Genomic DNA, 17,822 nt, shown 5'->3' with positions numbered 1-17,822 from the left:
TAAGATCTGGAATGCACTGCCTTAGATTGTGGTTCAATCAAAGCATTCAAAATGGTATTAGACTTATCTGAAAAGGAAGAGTGTGCAGGGTTACGGGGTGAAGGCGGGAGAATAGCAATAATTGAATTGCTCATTCGGAGAGCTGGTGCGCGCACACACGATGGGCTGATTGGCCTATTGCTGCAATGCAATGACTCTGTGATTGTGTGGTTATGTGATGGGTGTCTGGAGCAGGTGTACTCCTCTGGATCCCACAAGGAAATCATTAAAAAAACTTCAATTTACCTATCAGGATTGCCGATTTTTGTAAAAGCCCATTGAGTTCACTAATGTCCTTCAGGGACATTAAAGAAATCTGCTGTCCTTACCTGGCCTGGCCTACATGTGACTGTACCCATAGCAATATGATTGACTCTTAAATGCCCTCTGAAATGGCCTAGCATGTCACTCAAGTGAACTGCAATGAAGTCCAAAAGGAATGCAACCGGACGGACCACCCAGCACCGACAATGGCATACCCAGCCCTACTGACCCTGCAAATTCCTCCTTGCTAACATCTGGGGGCTTGTGCCAAAATTGTGAGAGCTGTCCCACAGATTAGCCAAGCAACAGCCTGCATAGTCATACTCATGGAATCATATCTTACAGACAATGTCCCAGACACCACCATCAGCATCTGTGGATATATCCTGTCCAACCAACAGGACAGACCCAGCAGAGGTGGCAGCATATTAGTATACAGTCTGGAGGGAATTACCCTGGGAGCCCTCATCGTCAGCTCCGGATCCCATGAAGTCTCATGGCATCAGGTCAAATCCGGGCAAGGAAATCTTTTTAATTAACACCTATAGCCCTCCCTCAGCTGATGCATCAGTACTCCTCCATGTTGAACACCAGTTGGAAGAAGCACTGAGGGTGGAATGGGCACAGAATGTACTTTGGATGGAGGACTTCAAAGTCTATCATCAATAGAGGCTCAGTAATACAACTATTGACTAAGCTCGCAGAATCCTAAAGGACATAGCTGCTATACTCGGTCTGTGGCAGATGGTGAGGGAACCAACAAGAGGAAAAAACCTACTTGACCTCATTGTCCCCACCTGCTGTCACAGATGCATCTGTCCATGACAGTATTGGTAGGAGTGACCAACCGCCCAGCCTTTGTGGTGATGAAGTCCTGCCTTCACATTGAGGATACCCTCCATCGTGTTGTGTGGTACTACCACTGTGCTAAGTGAGAGAGATTTCAAACAGATCTAGCATTTCAAATTTGGGCATCCATGAGATGCTGTGGGCCATCAGCAGCAGCAGAAATGTATTCAGCCACAATCTGTAATCTCATGGCCTGGCCCACCCCTCATTCTACCCATTACATCAAGCCACTGAATCAATTCTGGTTCAATGAGGAATGCATGAGGGCATTACAGGAGCGGCAGGAGGCACACCTAAAAACTAAGTATCAACCTGGTGAAGGTACAACACAACTACTTGTATGCCAAACAGGAGAAGCAGCATGCGATAGACAGAGCTAAGCAATCTCACAACCAACGGATCAGATTTGAGCTTTGCGGTCCTACCACATGCAGTCACGAATGGTGGTGGACAATTGAACTGGATGAGGCAGCTCCACAAATATCTCCATCCTCAATGATGGGGGAATCCAGCACATCAGTACAAAAGACAAGGCAAAGAATTTGCAACCATCTTCAGCCAGTTGTGCTGGGTCGATGATCCATCTCTGCCACCTGCAGCATCACTGGGATTGAACAGCGTTGAAACTGATTTGAGGCCTTCTCGCTATATTGCCCGCTCACACCTGCCATGCCACCCGATGCCAACGAGAGCGGAAAATTCCAGCTAAGGTCAGAGGTGGGATGTTCGCTGATGATTGCAAAATGTTCAGCAACCTTTGCAACTTCTCAGATACTGAAGTCTGTGTCCAGATTCAGCAAGACATGGACAACATTCAGGCTTGGGCTAAAAAGTGGTAAGTAACATTTGCGCCACACAAGTGCCAGACAATGACCATCTCCAATAGAAGCGAATCTAATCGTTGCCCCATGACATTGAATGGCATTACCATCACTAAACCCTCCACTGTCAACGTCCTGGGTGGTTACCATTGACCAAAAACTGAACTGGACCAGCTATATAAATAGTGTTTACAAGAGAAGGAACGAGGCTGGGAATTTTGCAGAGAATAACTCACCTTCTGACTTCCCAAAGCCTGTCCACCATCTACAAGGAACAAATCAGGAGTGTGATGGAATACTCACCATTTGCCTGGATAAATGCAGCTCCAACAACACTCATGAAACTCCACACGATCCAGGACAAAGCAGCCTGCTTGAATGGCACCCCATCCACCACCTTAAATATTCACTCCCTCCACCACCGATGCACAGTGGCAGCAGTATGTTCCATCTACAAGATGCACTGCTGCAACTCAGCAAGGCTCCTTCAGCAGCACCTTCCACACCCACAACCTCTATCACCTAGAAGGACAAGGGCAATAGATGCATGGGAACACCACCATCTGGAAGTTCCCCTCCAAATCACACACCACCCTGACTTGGAAATATATCACTGTTACTTTATTGTCACTGGGTCAAAATCCTGGAATTCCCTCCCGAACAGCACTGTTAGTATTCCTACACCACATGGACAGCAGCGTTTCAAGAAGGCAGCTTACCACCACCTTCTGAACAGGGATATGGGATGGGCAATAAAATGCTGGTCTCACAAGTGACACTCACATCTCATGAACAAATAAAAAAGGTTTCATTGGCAAGCCCGGTACCGTGTGCCACTTGTGTAATAGGGAGTTGTAGCCGCATTGGTGCCTTAAATATATCATTGGGCTCTGATTTCTACATATTAATTATGTTAATGAGGCCTGTGATAGGTGTCCTTGCCCAAAACCAAAAATTGCACAGTTAAAATGGAAGCTGCCATTTCAACAACCATTGCGCCCAATTGGAAAGAGAGTTAGGGAAGCAGTGGGGAAATTTTCAGACAGGAAGCCTGGAACAATGGGTTGAAGTGGAGTTTGCGAATTTAATAAAAAAACCTTCCCACTGTCATGGCCCACTATATTCTGAACTTCAAAATAATTTTTATATTTTAAAACTGAACACAAAGATGGCAAAAGATGGCAAAAGTTGGCTGCCAGGGGGGTCACCTGACTTCTTTTATGGATTGAAACCAGTCCCTGGACTCAAGTAGGAAGATAGGAACTTTCCAGACTGATATTGGATCAATGTCCTTTCCTGAAACTAAGCCAAAAGCCCATTAACAAATTGAGTGGGCTTTTCAAACACCAAGACACAGGCTGTCACAAACTCTCAAGGTGTAAAACTCACAACACTACATGTTTAACCAACCTAACTACTCAACTTATTTGGAAAAGGACTTTGAACCTGTAAATGGTCACATGATAAGACAGCCATGTTTGCTGTCTGGTTTTAAAACCAGCAGGAATGTAGACAGAGTTTCACCGAAAGCCATCAAACTAGCTGCAAGTCATCCAAACAGCCAAGGTAACAAATAGCAAAGCCTTGAAAGTGGAAGTTTCTAACAGAGAGAGAAGGATTCCTCAACCTGTTCCACTTTTAGTTCACTTGAGAACCTCACAGCTTACTGAGAATCCCTTGCATTACAAGTCCTTCACTTCAACTTTAAAACTAAGAAACGACAGGCTTGCCATAAAAGAGACTGAGATAAGTATAAGCTGTATGAGTATATTACCTTCATCTGTATCAAATCATTGTGTGTCTGAGAATGTGTGTGAGATGAATGAGTGAATCATTTCCTCAAATTTGGGTAAGTGTGTGATAATAAATAACCTTATTTATTTTTAAACTCACAAGAAAGCTTGCTGCTGAATTAATTCATTGGGATGCTCATTCTGAGGGTAAAACGCAGACCTCTTACATACAAAAATACTGATCATAGGCAGTAAAAGGAACCACACAAATTCTGCCAGTGACACCATCAACTCCAAACCACGCATTCTTGCAAGTTAAAACTCCCCCCAAATGCTATTTCTCTTCATGCATTTGCTGATAATGATGGGCCATAACTTCCAGGCTCCCCAGTGTCGGAACTGGGGTGGAGAAGCGGGGTGGGGGCGGGGGGGAAGAGAGAGAGTTGCATTGGAGAATCACCTCGGGAAGTTCCCAAGAAAGTTTTGCACACCAATGCCAGAAGCGCAAACAACCCCTGGGCAATTGCCCTGCACTGGGAACAATCCGAAAATGTGATATAAATCGTGAACTTCGGATGGTTCCGACTGGGTTCCACCAATAGTTACCTGGAAAAAGTTAGAGGGATTAAAACCACTTCTATGTTCTGAGTAACTATTGTACAGACACTTGGGACTCCCCCCACACCAAATCAGACACATGGGACTGCGATCATTCCCCTTGATCTCCGACCACCCCTCTGATCTCCGACCACCCCTCTAATCTCTGACCATCCCCTTGCTCTCCGACCTCCCCTGATCTCTGTCCACCCCTCTGATCTCCGACCACCCCTCTAATCTCTGACCATCCCATTGATCTCCGACCTCCCCTGATCTCTGACCACCCCCCAATCTCTTGCTGCAATTAAACAGGGCCTTGGTGAGACCACACCTGGAATATTGGCCAGGATTTTCCCCTCAGTAATTTGGGGGCAGAGCCCGCTCGCCGAGGGGAAACTGACGTCGGGAGGAATCCCTGACGTCATCCCAGTCCCTTTAAATTTTTAGGACAGCGAAATCAGCTATCCACCCGCCGACCTGTCAATGGCCAATTGAGGCCATTGACAGGCTAGTTAAGATAATTAAATACCTGCCTGTCAAACCTTAAGGCTGGCGGGCAGGCCAGGAGCCCCAGTGGGCTCCAGATTATTCATGAAACTTCATCCACTGGTGGGATGAAGTTTCATATCTGTTTTTTAAAAATGCAATAAATTTGAAGTTTATTATTAACATGTTTCATCTTGTGTGACATTGTCACATGAGGGGGACGTGTTAATAATTTAAATATTTTTCTATTTTTAGACTTTACTTACCTGTCATGAATCTCCCTGAGACAGGACTTTGCCTCAGGGAGCAGTGCGCTCTTTCACGTGCATGTGTGAATGAGCGCACTTTGACAGATGGGGAATCCCTCCCCTCCTGCACAAGAAGCACATAGTACTTCCTGTCTGGCAGGCCACTGGGTGGGTGTTAATTGGCCCGCCCACTCAAAATGGCGGTGGGCCTCGTTTCCGTGGCGAGGGTTGGCTGTCCGCCCGCCGCCGATCCGGTGAGGCCTGCACGCCACCCGAGGGCAAAATTCTGCCCATTGTGTGCAGTTTTGGTCTCCTTATCTGAGGAAGGATGTACTTGCTATAGAGGGAGTGCAGCGAAGGTTTACCAGACTGATTCCTGGGATGGCGGGACTGACATATGAGGGGAGATTGAGTCGATTAGGATTATATTCACTGGAGTTCAGAAGAATGAGGGGGGATCTCATAGAAACCTATAAAATTCTAACAGGACTAGACAGGGTAGATGCAGGAAGGATGTTTCCGATGGTGGGGGAGTCCAGAACCAGGGGTCACAGTCTGAGGATATGGGGTAGACCGTTTAGGACTGAGATGAGGAGAAATTTCTTTACCCAGAGAATGGTGAGCCTGTGGAATTTGCTACCACAGAAAGTAGTTGAGGCCAAAACATTGTATGTTTTCAAAAAGGAGTTTGATGTAGCTCTATGGGCGAAAGGGATCAAAGGGTATGGGGAGAAAGCGGGAGCAGGCTATTGAGTTGGATGATCAGCCATGATCATGATGAATGGTGGAGCAGGCTTGAATGGCTGAAATACCTACTCCTGCTCCTATTTTTTATGTTGCTATGTTTTCGACCAGACCCCCGATTTCCGAACAGTTCCCCGATCTCCGACCACCCCCTTAATCTTACCGTCCCCCGATCTCTAACTAGACCCTGATCTCTGACCGGACCCCTGATCTCAGACCCTCCCCGATCTCCGACCCTCCTGACCCCTGACCCCCTTCTGACCCCCCAACATTTGATACCCACCCCCCATCTCTGATCCCCACCGCTCCCCAAATCCTTTCTACTTACCTTTGCCCTGGCCTGTCAAAGACCTTTAAACTTCCATGGACCTTTAATTTACTGAGTTTATGGCAGCTGGTTCCATAAAGAAGGGGTGTAGCCATCTTCCCCTTGACACAGCACTTTGGTGCTGGGCTGTGGGGATGCACTGCACTGCCTGGATCGTATCCAGCCTGAGTTGACAGGTTGGGCGGGATAGGATCGAAAAAAAATGAAGTTAAGAATTTAGGAACGGAGTGGCAATCCAACTTTAATTTCACCCTGTGGAAGTTCAGGCCTGTTGTATTTTGCTACATTTGGATTGCATCTTTGTGACCTCAGTGCAAGAATTGTTTATATTTATAAAAGAATTAGCACCAGATATAATTGTTTTTGTCGTGAATTTAGTGGTTGTAAGGCCTGGAAAAACATCTAAGTATTTAATTTTCATTAAACTTGCTGTGCTTGATATTTGAATTTAGAGTTGATTTAAGTCTGACAAGCTTCTGATAATTCTTCCAGCTTGAAACAGTGGAGTTAGTAAACAACATTCCTCTTGTTACATCAGTGAGTCCCAGGCTGGGTGATCCTCGAAACATCTCACGGACAGTTACTCCTAATTTAGCCAATGGAGAAGTTGGATTTACCAGCAATGAAACTCTTCTTGTTTATGAGCCAGAGAACTCTTCTGATAGTCAGGTATATATGAACTACAAGTTAAGGTTTTTATCAGAAATATGATAACTATATAGGAACGAATCTACAAACTACTGGTCCTTTCAACCTGTTCCTTATAGTCCCGATTCTCAATGCATCAAAATACATACTCTGCCCCTCCACTCAGAACCATGTGATTTCCTGGGAATGCTGAAAAATGAGACCAATTTGGGGAAAGAAAATCTGGACAATTCCTTTCTCATCTCCTTGCACAATTTGAAGCTATTCCAGAAGATGGAATCAACAAGAAACATCTATGTGAATATTATGAATAGTAAATAGATATTTATTTTTGATTATGTTTATAGATCACTGATGGTTTTAAGGCAGACACATTCCAAAAAATTTAGTTATTCTTGAGTTGTCGTGGTCTTGTTTTCAGATATATATTGCATTGCAACGAGATGGAACTGATGGCTCTGCAGAGGTATACTGGCATCTGAAACCTACAGGGGTTAATCATCATGATATCACCAGTGATGACCTTAGCCCAATCAATGGATCTGTTATATTCTTATCAGGCCAGAGCAACGCTACAATCAACATCACAATAAAATCAGATGACTTGCCTGAAATAAATGAGACTTTGATTATCTCATTAGACCGGTATGTGTTTTTTTCCCCACTGGATTTATTTGTCTATAATTTAAAAAAAAACTTGTTAGCTTTCTCATTAATTTATCAAGTATGACAAATTCATTTTATCAGTGGTGATTTAACAGTGTCAGCTTTGGCTCAGTGATAGGACTCTTGCCCCTGTTCCAGCAGGTCGTGGGTTTAAGTCGCACTCCAGAGACTTAAATACATCGTCAAGGGTTACATTTCATGCTGTGCTGGAGAGGGTAATTTTTAAAAAAATGAATTCATGGGATGTGTGTATCACTGGTAACGCCAGCATTTATTGATCATTCCTGATTACCCATGAGAATGTGGCAGTGAGCCACTTTCTTGAACCACTGCAGTCCTTGCGGATGTTCTTTCCGTTGAGGCATTAAACTGAGACCCCAATGGCTTCTTGTTTGGACATAGAAGACCTTTTGAATTGGAAGAAGAGCAGAGAAGTTCTCCCAGTGTCCTTACCAATTCCCGAACCAACGTCACCAAAAAAGATAGTCTAGTTATTTATCTGATTGTTGTTTGGGGACCTTGTGTGTAAATGGCCTGTCATGTTTCCCTCTGTTACAACATATTCCCTATGTGCTGAAACCTACAGGGCCATGACCAAGAGCTGAAAAATGAAATTATTCTGGGTAATTTTTTGGTTGGCACAGACACGATGGGCTGCATGGTTTCCTCCTGTGCCATAATTTTCTATGTAACATTGACTATACTTCACAAGTACTTCATTGGTTATGAAGCATTTTTCAATGTTTTTGAAGTTACAAAATGTGCCATAGAAATGCAAGTTGTTTTTTTCATGACTCTTTTCATGATTTCTTGCCTCTTTACTGGAGATCTCACACAATACATGGTATTTGATTATTGTGCTAATTTAGGATGGAAATTATTTAATTAACCCCGAATGTAGCAATGTTGTTAGTTCTAAAACTGCACAAGATCCAGTAAATATCAAAATGTTTGCAAGCTTCAAATATTATTGTGCCATGTACCATGATCCAATAAATAGCCATGTTTACTGAACCAAAATTTCATCAGGTTAATTGGTCCAGTGTGCATAACTTATACAGTTATTGTACAAAAAAATCAGGTAAACTGGACAGATCATATCCAACCAAAATCCACAGCTGCTTTTATCCATTGTCTATGTAGTCTGGAAGCTCGTCTGGACACTGCTAAATCAGCTGTCCTATTTCAGTTGCTTTTTAGTAGACCCAGATTTTTCCATTAGCCAGTAGGCTCGATTTTAACCCAGAAGAGGTATTGAGTCGGTGGGGGAAGTGTCAAGTGTCAAATGCTCCTAACTGTGGCAACACAAGGCCCTCTGCATTTTAAACAGATGACCCTCGTCCGCACAGCCAACGACATTTTAAACACACGAGCCCCATCTGCACACCCCTGCCTAGACTAGGTTGGAAGTGGTTGCTGGCTGACAGTGAGAAGTGTAATTTTAGACACCAGGAGGCCACATCAAGGATCAAAGGAATGCCACCCAGAAGGGAAAAAACCAGTAAAAACTGGGAAATAAGAGTATTGGTCCGAACTGTTTTTTCCTTCTGGGCAGCCATTAGGAGGGAACTTCAGGAGAATTTTGTAATTCGGAGTTCGGAATCGGGGCCTAATTTCACTCTGTGGGAAATGGAGGAGTGCTCCTAGTCCTGTTGGCCCATAAGGAAACTAAAACAGCATACCTGCTTGGGTCTGTTCAGGCCCCAGCTCCTCCTCGGTTATTTTCACCTGGCAGGTAAAGCATGGCTTCCCCGCTTAGTCCACCATTAAAATTGCAGTTGGGCATGGTGATGTCATTGGACCTTGATTTGCATATTTAAAAGAAAGACCCAACCAGTTTCGGGTATGTACTGTAGTGTGAAATCTTGTCTTCCAGGAGCACATATTAAGAAATTCCAAACATGCAGTCCACCTATCCATAACAGACATAATGGACTGAATAATATGGGGTGGGGTGAGGGGTGGGGGGAGGGTGGTGACTGCACACCCCCCCATCCCACCCCACCCCTGAAACCACATCAGCGTGGAGCCGACATGCTCCACACCCACCAGTCCCGCAGCCATAAAGCCCTGAGGGGCTGGTTAACCAGGGCCAAGTGGGACTTCCACCCTCTGGGACACAGACCTACTGAGGGTACATAAAATTCAGCCCAACAATGTGGGAAACGTCGTGATTTCCTGACCTGTGCTCCCAGTTTCTCCCCTGGAATGTGCATCCATAGAATTGTCTTTGCTCAGCACTTCTTGTTGTACAACAGCCTTGCTAAAGTACAAGTTATTAAAAAACATTGTATTATGTGACATTGATATATAAACGCACAATGCTGAAAATACTAAGATCCTGTTTTGCAATTGCTTACAATTCGGCATTGTCCCTCTTAATAGCTGTTGTACTTAAATATACTGAAATAATAATTAAATTTAGACATTGTGAGAGACATCTTTTAAGTTATAAATATATATATTACAAGTTGCTATAAAACTACAGAAAATGTGTTATTGTTACATTCATTGCACAATATTCACTACACTGTTTGCCTTGTTATTATCATATGGATAATACTTTGTTTCTGATGAGCAATAATAAGATGACCAACATTAGTTTGGATATCAAAGTAAAACTGAACTAATGCAGAATGCAATTAGTTCTAATTGACCTTCTTCCGCAGTAGTTACATTATCAGTTTGCCGACAGTCCTGCTGTTAGCAGCAAATTGGCAACTTAAAAGAGGCAGTTCTGTTGCTGCCAGAGGTGGTGTGCACCACTAAAAGATCTGTTTTCAACTGTGCCTTTCATAGTGCTTTCAATGGTAACATTAAATACAGAATGGACTTGCCGCCAGAAGAATAGACAGCCATGTGTTGGCATCCAGCAAGCTGCATGCCTGAAATACACACAACTGCCCCATACAGACCAACAAAGCATCTTGTAATCACTGGTGTTTAAAGTTCTGCCACCAGTTAAATCATCATAAATTAAAGTTTAAGTTATTAAAGAACTAACTGTAGGAGCACTATTTTTGGAACAAGTATCTGAAGTCAATGGGCTGAGTTTTACCAGTCTCCAGGTTGCAGGAAGGAGCCAGTAAGATAGTAGGGAGCCACATTGGGACTGCATCTTGTCACTGTCTCACCACAGGATAAGTTTCCCAGGCATGTGTAGGTGATGGGCTGTGAGGCAGATCGGCTGTCCCCTCCATTGAGTTGGACAGTCAATTTGCATAATCAAAGGCCCTATTATGGACCATTTTACAGGGCAGCCAGCATTTTTCCAACAGCAGGGCAGCTCTCTGCAGCATATGGAGACCTCAGGCTTCATGGAGAGGGCCTCTCCTGGTGGGGCTGCTGAGGCCTCAGAGCTGCTAGCCCTCTGTTTGGGTCAGGAGCATCAGGAGTCCACTGGATGGCAAACCTGCAGGCGGCTAGTTGGGAAATCACCTGTGGTAAAATTGATGAGCCAGTCCTGATGCTGGCAAGAGCGGGCTTGGGACTCATTTTTCAGCCTGACAGCAGGGTAGGAAAACCCTTAATAAAATTCAGAACAAAAACAGAAATAGCTGGAAAAACTCAGCAGGTCTGGCAGCATCAGCGGAGAAGAGCAAAGTTGACGTTTCGAGTCCTCATGACCCTTCAACAGAACTGAAATTCAGCCCAGTATTACAGTCTGAATTCAAGTAGCAGGTCTCTTGGCCGAACTGTATCTGGCAGCACAGATAGTAGCAGTGGAGCTTACTTCTGACTATACTGTGCCCGACTTATCAGAGGTTATTGTGGATGCAGGTGCAGAAGACAGCATAAGTTGTGATATGAAAATATACAAAAGTTACAAAACCAGACAAGTAATAGGATTTCACTTAATAGTTCTTTCTCTTCTCCAGTTAGAATCCATGTAAGATTATTTTAATACAAAGCTCCAATTTGTTGAATTACCATTACCACAATGAACTCTTTGATCAGCAAGCGTTGTGCTTATGATGGGGCATGGACCACTTCCAGAGCCATCAATCATCTGAGCTACTCGTATTCTAAGGAAAATTTGAGAATAAATCTCAGATATAAACTACAGTTACAGTGTGGCCTGCATTTTCCTGTGTTATCACACCCTAAATCACACTGGATGATGGTAGAAATGGATTCAAAATGGGGCAATATGACCAATTGCTGCCTCCTTGTGCTAGAATGGACTTTCTTCCCTCATCCAACCTACTACATTACAGAGCAGGAGGGCTCATCAAGCTATCCCATTTTCTTCTCTTACATTGCAAGCGGTCCCAAGAAAATTAGCAGTCTCCTGCTTGCTGGTAGGATTCCCACTGAGAGATCAAACATGGGCAAGATGTGCCATATCAAAGAGTAGAGACAGAGGAAGAGAAGAAGGTATTAATATGGGAAATGATAAACTGACCATGACAGGAAGGGACAGAGAGTACATGTCTAAGAGTAAACCAACAGATAAGGCTAGAGGTTACAAAAATAATAAAAGGACAAAACTTAAGGCTCTGTATCTGAATACATGTAGCATTCGAAACAAAACAGATGAACTGATAGTACAAATAGAGATTAATAAGTACAAGCTAATAGTCAATACAGAAACATGGCTGCAGGATGGCATAGATTGGGATCTGAATATTGAAGGGTATATGACTTTTAGGAAGAATAGGAAGGTAGGTAATCGTGGAAGGGTGGTTTTGTTAATTAAAGACTATATTAAGACAATGGAGAGGGATGACCTAAATTCAGGAAACCAGGATATAGAAGCAGTTTGGGTAGAGATGAGGAATGATAAAGAAGTCACTTGTGGTAGTGGTGTAAAAGCCCCTTAACAGTAATCACATGGTAGGATGGGGTATCAAAGAGGAAAAAGTGGGAGCTTGTCAAAAAGGTATGGTGATTATCATGGAAGATTTTAATCAACATATAGACTGGAATAATCAGATGGGAAAAGGTAGCATAGATGACGAATTCATAGAATGTTTTCAGGATAATTTCTTAGATCAGCGTGCACTGGAGCCAACCAAGGAGCAGGCTATACTAAACCTTGTATTGTATAATGAGACAGCATTAATTAATTACCTCATAGTGAAGGCACCCCAAGGTAGCAGTGATCATACTATGATTGAATTTTACATTCAGTTTGAGGGAGGGAAGAGTGAGTCTAAGACGAGTATTTTAAACTTAAATAAGGGCAATTATGAAGGCGTGAAAACAGTGCTAGTGAAAGTGAACTGACAATTTAGGTTAAGGGATAGGTCAATAGAGAGACGGTGGCAGGCATTTAGGTGGATATTTCAGAATACACAGAAAAGAAAAATTCCGAGGGGAGTACCCACCATCTGTGGTTAACGAAAAAGCGAAAGATAGCATCAGACTTAAAGTAAATGCATATTATTGCACAAAGATGGGTGGTAGGTCAAAAGATTGGACACAATATAAAAAAAAACAGCAAAGAACATAAGAAATAGGAGCAGGAGTAGGCCATTTAGCCCCTCAAGCCTCCCCTGCCATTCAGTAAGACCATGGCTGGTCTGCCCCAGGCCTCAACTCCTCTTTTGCACCAGTTCCTCATAACCCCAATATTTCAAAAATCTACCTACCTCTTTAAATTCTTTCGGTGATCTAGCCTCCACAGAATGACTAAATTATACTGACTAAAAGAAAGGGAGGGAGAAATTAGAGTATGAGAGAAAGGTAGCTAGAAATATGAAGACAGTAAGAGTTTCTATAGATTTTTTTTTAAAAAAAATAACAAAGTGAGCATTGGTCCTATAGAAAGTGAGTCTGGGAGTTAATAATGAAAAATAAGGACATGGAAGATGAATTGCACAGGTATTTTGCATTGGTCTTCACTATGGAGGATACAAGTAACATCCCAGAAATAGCTGTAAATCAGGATTTGGAAGGGAGGGAGGAATTAAAGAAAATTTCAATCACCAGGGGAGTGGTACTTAGCAAACTGATGGAACTGCAGGTTAACAAGTTGTCAGGTCCAGATGGATTTCATCCTAGGATCTTAAAAGAATTGGCTAATGAGATAGTTGATGCATTGGTTATAATTTTCCAAAATTCACTAGGTTCGGAGAAGGTTCTATTATATTGGAAAATAGCAAATGTAACTCCATTATTCAAAAAGGGAGGGTGACAGACAGCAGGAAACTAAAGTTTTTGCCAGTCTTAGGGCAAATGTTAGAAGCTATTATTAAATACTTTATAACAGAGCACTTCGATAAATTCCAGGTAATCAGGCAGAGTTGACATGGTTTTGTGTAAGGCAAATCACGTTTAACCGATTTATTAGAGTTCTTTGAAGAAGTAATAGGTGCTGTGGATAAAGGGGGTCTGGTGGATGTACTGTACTCAAATTTTCAGAAGGCATTTGATAAGGTACCTCTTCAAAGGTTATTGTGGAAAATAAAAACTCATAAGGGTAACATGTTGGCATGGATAGAAGATTGTCTATCTAACAGGAGACAGAGAGTGGGCATAAATGGCTCATGTTTTGGTTGTCAGGATGTGATGAGCGGTGCGCCACAGGGATCAGTGCTGGAGCCTCAACTCTTTACAATTTATATAAATGATTTGGATGAAGGGACTGATGGTATTGTTGCTAAATTTGCTGATGACACAAGGATAGGAAGGAAGGTAAGTTGTGAAGAGTACATAAGGAGGCTCAAAAGGTTATAGATAGGTGAGTGAATATAATGTAGGAAAATGTGAGGTTGTCCATTTTGGCAGGACAAATAAAAAAGCATATTATCTAAATGATGAGAGAGTGCAGAGCTCTGAGATACAGATGAATCTGGATGTCTTAGTGCATGAATCGCATAAGGTTAATATGCAGGTGTAGCAAGTAATTAGGAAAGTTAATAGAATTTTATTGTTTATTGCAAGGGGAATTGAATAGGAGCGTAGAAAGGTTATGCTTCAGTTATACAGGGCATTGATGAGACAACACCTGGATTACTGTGTACAGTACTGGTCTCTTTATTTAGGGAAAGATGTAAATGCATTGGAAGCAGTTCAGTGAAGGTTTACTAGATTAATACCTGGAATGGACAGGTTGTCTTATGAGGAAAGCTGGACAGGCTTCTATCCACTGGAGTTAAGAAGAGTAAGAGGCGACTTGATTGAAAAGTATAAGATCCTGAGGGCTCTTGATAAAGTGGACGTGGAAAGGATGTGTTGTGGGAGAATCTAGAACTGGGGATCATTGTTTAAAAATAAGGGGTTGCCCATTTAAGACAGATAAGGAACAATTTATTCTTTTAGAGGGTTGTGAGACTTTGGAATTCTCTTCCTCAAAAGGTGGTTGAGACAGTGTAAAGGCAGAAGTAAATAGTGTTTGATAAGCAAGGGGGTGAAAGGTTATCGGTAAAGCAAGGAATGTGAAGTTGAGGTTAAAATTAGATCAGTCATGATCTTATTGAATGACGGAGCAGGTTCAAGGTGCCGGGTGACCTACTCCTGCTCCTAATTTGTATATTCATATGTTCTGGAGCCTGCCATGTATATAAAATGATATTGCCAACCCAGGAAACTGGGCCAGGGTCATTATGCAATCAGGGCAGCATGCAGAAATCCTGTCTGACCCTACTGGGTTGGAAGAGGAAAATCCAAGTCCATAACTTCTGAATCATGTCCCAACCAAACTCTAGAACCAGTAGCTTGAGATCTATTGGAAGGTGCAGATTTGACACTGGAGGAAGAGCTTAGATAGTGCTTTGGATTTTCAGAACACTTTTTGTAAACTTAGGTAAAGCCATTTTAACATTTTGATAAAGCAGTACTCCTGCCTATACTCTCCAGACCTAAGGAATAAACTGGCTGTGAAGCAGATATGTATGTATTGCTATGTGTTGTTTTGCTATGAGAATGCAATTCCCAGTCTCCAAACAATGTAGCACTACATTGTTGCTGCAGCATTAGTTTCTTAGTTGTATTTCCAAAAATCTCTGTTTTTATTTTTAGATTTCCAGTACCTGCAGTATTTTGCTTTTGTATTTGTTTTTGGTTGCCAGTCCAGCCAGTGGAGCAATATAGCTTGTCAATTGGGACAAATTGTTATGAGTAAATACATTTGTGAATATACATTTTGAATAACAACAGTTGTGCATTTTTAAGATGTATGTATGGTATGGAGAACCAATTACATCACCTAGGAATCTTCAAAAGCCACAGAAAAATGCAATTCTTCTTTCAGGAAAAGGACTCACTTTCACCTTTACACCCAGTGCGAGAAAAGGCAACTCTAATACTGTGTAAGCAGTCACCAACTACTGTGAGAAAGTTCACTCTTTGTATATTGATTTTCCTGGCTCTGTGTAAAAATGGTGCATTTCAAAGAATAAGCATATGTTTCAAACACAAAAGCTAGGAGAACTTGACATTGTTGATGCTTTCAGATACAAGGACAACATGTTATCACTAAACCTCTGAAATAAAATTTGTTCAGCTGTTCTAGTATGCCCATTTGGTGTGTGCAGTGCTTGGCAATCATCCTCTTTCTGGATGCATCTCGGCATGGTGTCCTGAATAGATCTTGACATTCTGATTAGTCATGGGGCTACACTCGTTCATTGGGTAATAGCAAGTCCTTTGAATACAATTGTCATCAGAGCAAGTAGGATTTTCATAATGTGCATGCTATGCGATATTGCAGAAGGGAAAACAAAACCTCTCTTTTATCCTATATTCTGAAACTCCTGGAAAGAAAATTCATATCCCCTACCACTCTGTGCCTACAGGGTAGAGACAGAAAGATTTGTGATATATTTCAGGTAAGTAGAATGAATTGTGTTGTTCAGGTTTTGCTCAAAATGTTATGATTCTCATCTACTTCACCTACACCTACCACACACATCATCTGTTTGCATGCAGCATGGTTGAATTCAAGGAAGCTTTAGATTTGCAACATGTAAGGTGGTTAATTAACATCTCAAAGTTGCTTCCATGGTTACTGTCTTTATTTGGTAGTTGTTTTGGTTATTCATTAACAATTAAAAAGAAAACCAGTGTTGTTAGGATCCTGAAGAAGCTTTGTATGCTTCTTACAATTTTATTCCAGGTAACCTACTTTGCATTGCCCTTTTGAGTTTTGCTTTACATGAACTCAACTAGATGTATTATACCTGTTTAAATGGAGACTAACACTAATCAAGTAGTTTAGAAAATACCGTACTGCCATTATTGCTATTAAAATTCAGCTTGGCTGTAGTTCATGTCATTGAAACTGTTGTTGAGTTGAAAATTGATATGGGTCAATGCTTTGTTGGTCACCACATAAAATTGTTTGTTGACTTGATGTCTACAGATTGATTGTGATTTGAGAATGCAAACTTAAAATTTGTTTTTTGCATGCAGGAACAACTATTAGCATGGTTTGCCAGAAACCATAAATATGCTATGTTATTCTGCAGAGTTGGTTAGTTAATGTTGACCTATCAAGGAACTAGAGGACACAGTTGATTGACATATTGGTTTTGGAACCCGAGTTTGAATCCAACTCAGTGATGGAATGAAGTTTACTTTCTCTGTTGCTTGCAAAGGCCAAACACAAAATCTGTTTCTGCTGGATTTCATGCTACAGCAATAAATGTCTCTTATTTCCTGAAATAGCTGGAACTTATATTGGGGTGTGCATAAGATAGTCTATTAAAGCACTTCAATAATTTATTCTTAAATAGCAGTTGAGCCTGATAACTCATAAGGTGGAAATAATAAGATGGTTTGGAGTAAGAAAACATTTGGGGTCAAGTTATTAACATTAAGGTAATAAAATTGATAATTTTTAAGGCTGAAATAAGAGCTGGCAGGTAATAATTATTCAGCAGTTGGATTTCGGGAAGAGAGTAGGAATGAAATGTATGGATATAGTACAATGTTTCCATGTACAATAATACAGTACTTCAGCATAAACTGACAGTTGGAGATGGTGTGGTGACAAGAAAAGGTGGAACAGTGAAGAACAGAGAAATTGGTCCTTTGAGAGCATGGTGCATGAGCTGTGCATTGGGACTGTAGAGTGGCCCTGGGAGAACCATATGAGTTAGAGATGGAGGGCTGGATTTTCATTGAGTTGGGAGATCTTGCAAATTCTTTAAAAGTGTTGGCTGAGACTGGATTCCAGGATTCTACATCCCACTGCTGGGGTTTCCAATTTTCAACAGGGCCTTTAAAAGGTGTGGGTTGGTTCAGGTCAAAAGTCTGCACCCTGCATTCCTGACCTGGCCAGCTCCTTTGCAGGGAGAGGCATGTCGTAGTCCTCCACAATTTTCATGGAGTCTGGTCATGTTTTCAAAGAGTCATGGTTCAGGACACCTCAGAGGTGTCATGAACCATGTCTGTATGGAGGTATATTTTAAAAGGTAAGTTCAAAAGGCCTACCTCATGTTCCTCATGCCAA

At 42.1% G+C, this 17,822-nt stretch overlaps 1 protein-coding gene across 1 annotated transcript in view; it reads left to right on the top strand.

Annotated features, from left to right (window-relative positions):
• The window catches only part of adgrv1 (adhesion G protein-coupled receptor V1), a 723,938-nt gene that overhangs the window by 58,470 nt on the left and 647,646 nt on the right, over positions 1 to 17,822 (top strand). Inside the window, 2 exon segments of the mRNA XM_041185339.1 lie at positions 6,602 to 6,778; positions 7,179 to 7,402. Of these exon segments, the coding sequence (XP_041041273.1) occupies positions 6,602 to 6,778; positions 7,179 to 7,402 (401 nt within the window).

Source organism: Carcharodon carcharias, chromosome 4 (assembly GCF_017639515.1).
Source record: "Carcharodon carcharias isolate sCarCar2 chromosome 4, sCarCar2.pri, whole genome shotgun sequence".
NCBI lineage: Eukaryota > Metazoa > Chordata > Chondrichthyes > Lamniformes > Lamnidae > Carcharodon > Carcharodon carcharias.
This window is presented reverse-complemented; position numbering and strand designations above follow the sequence as displayed.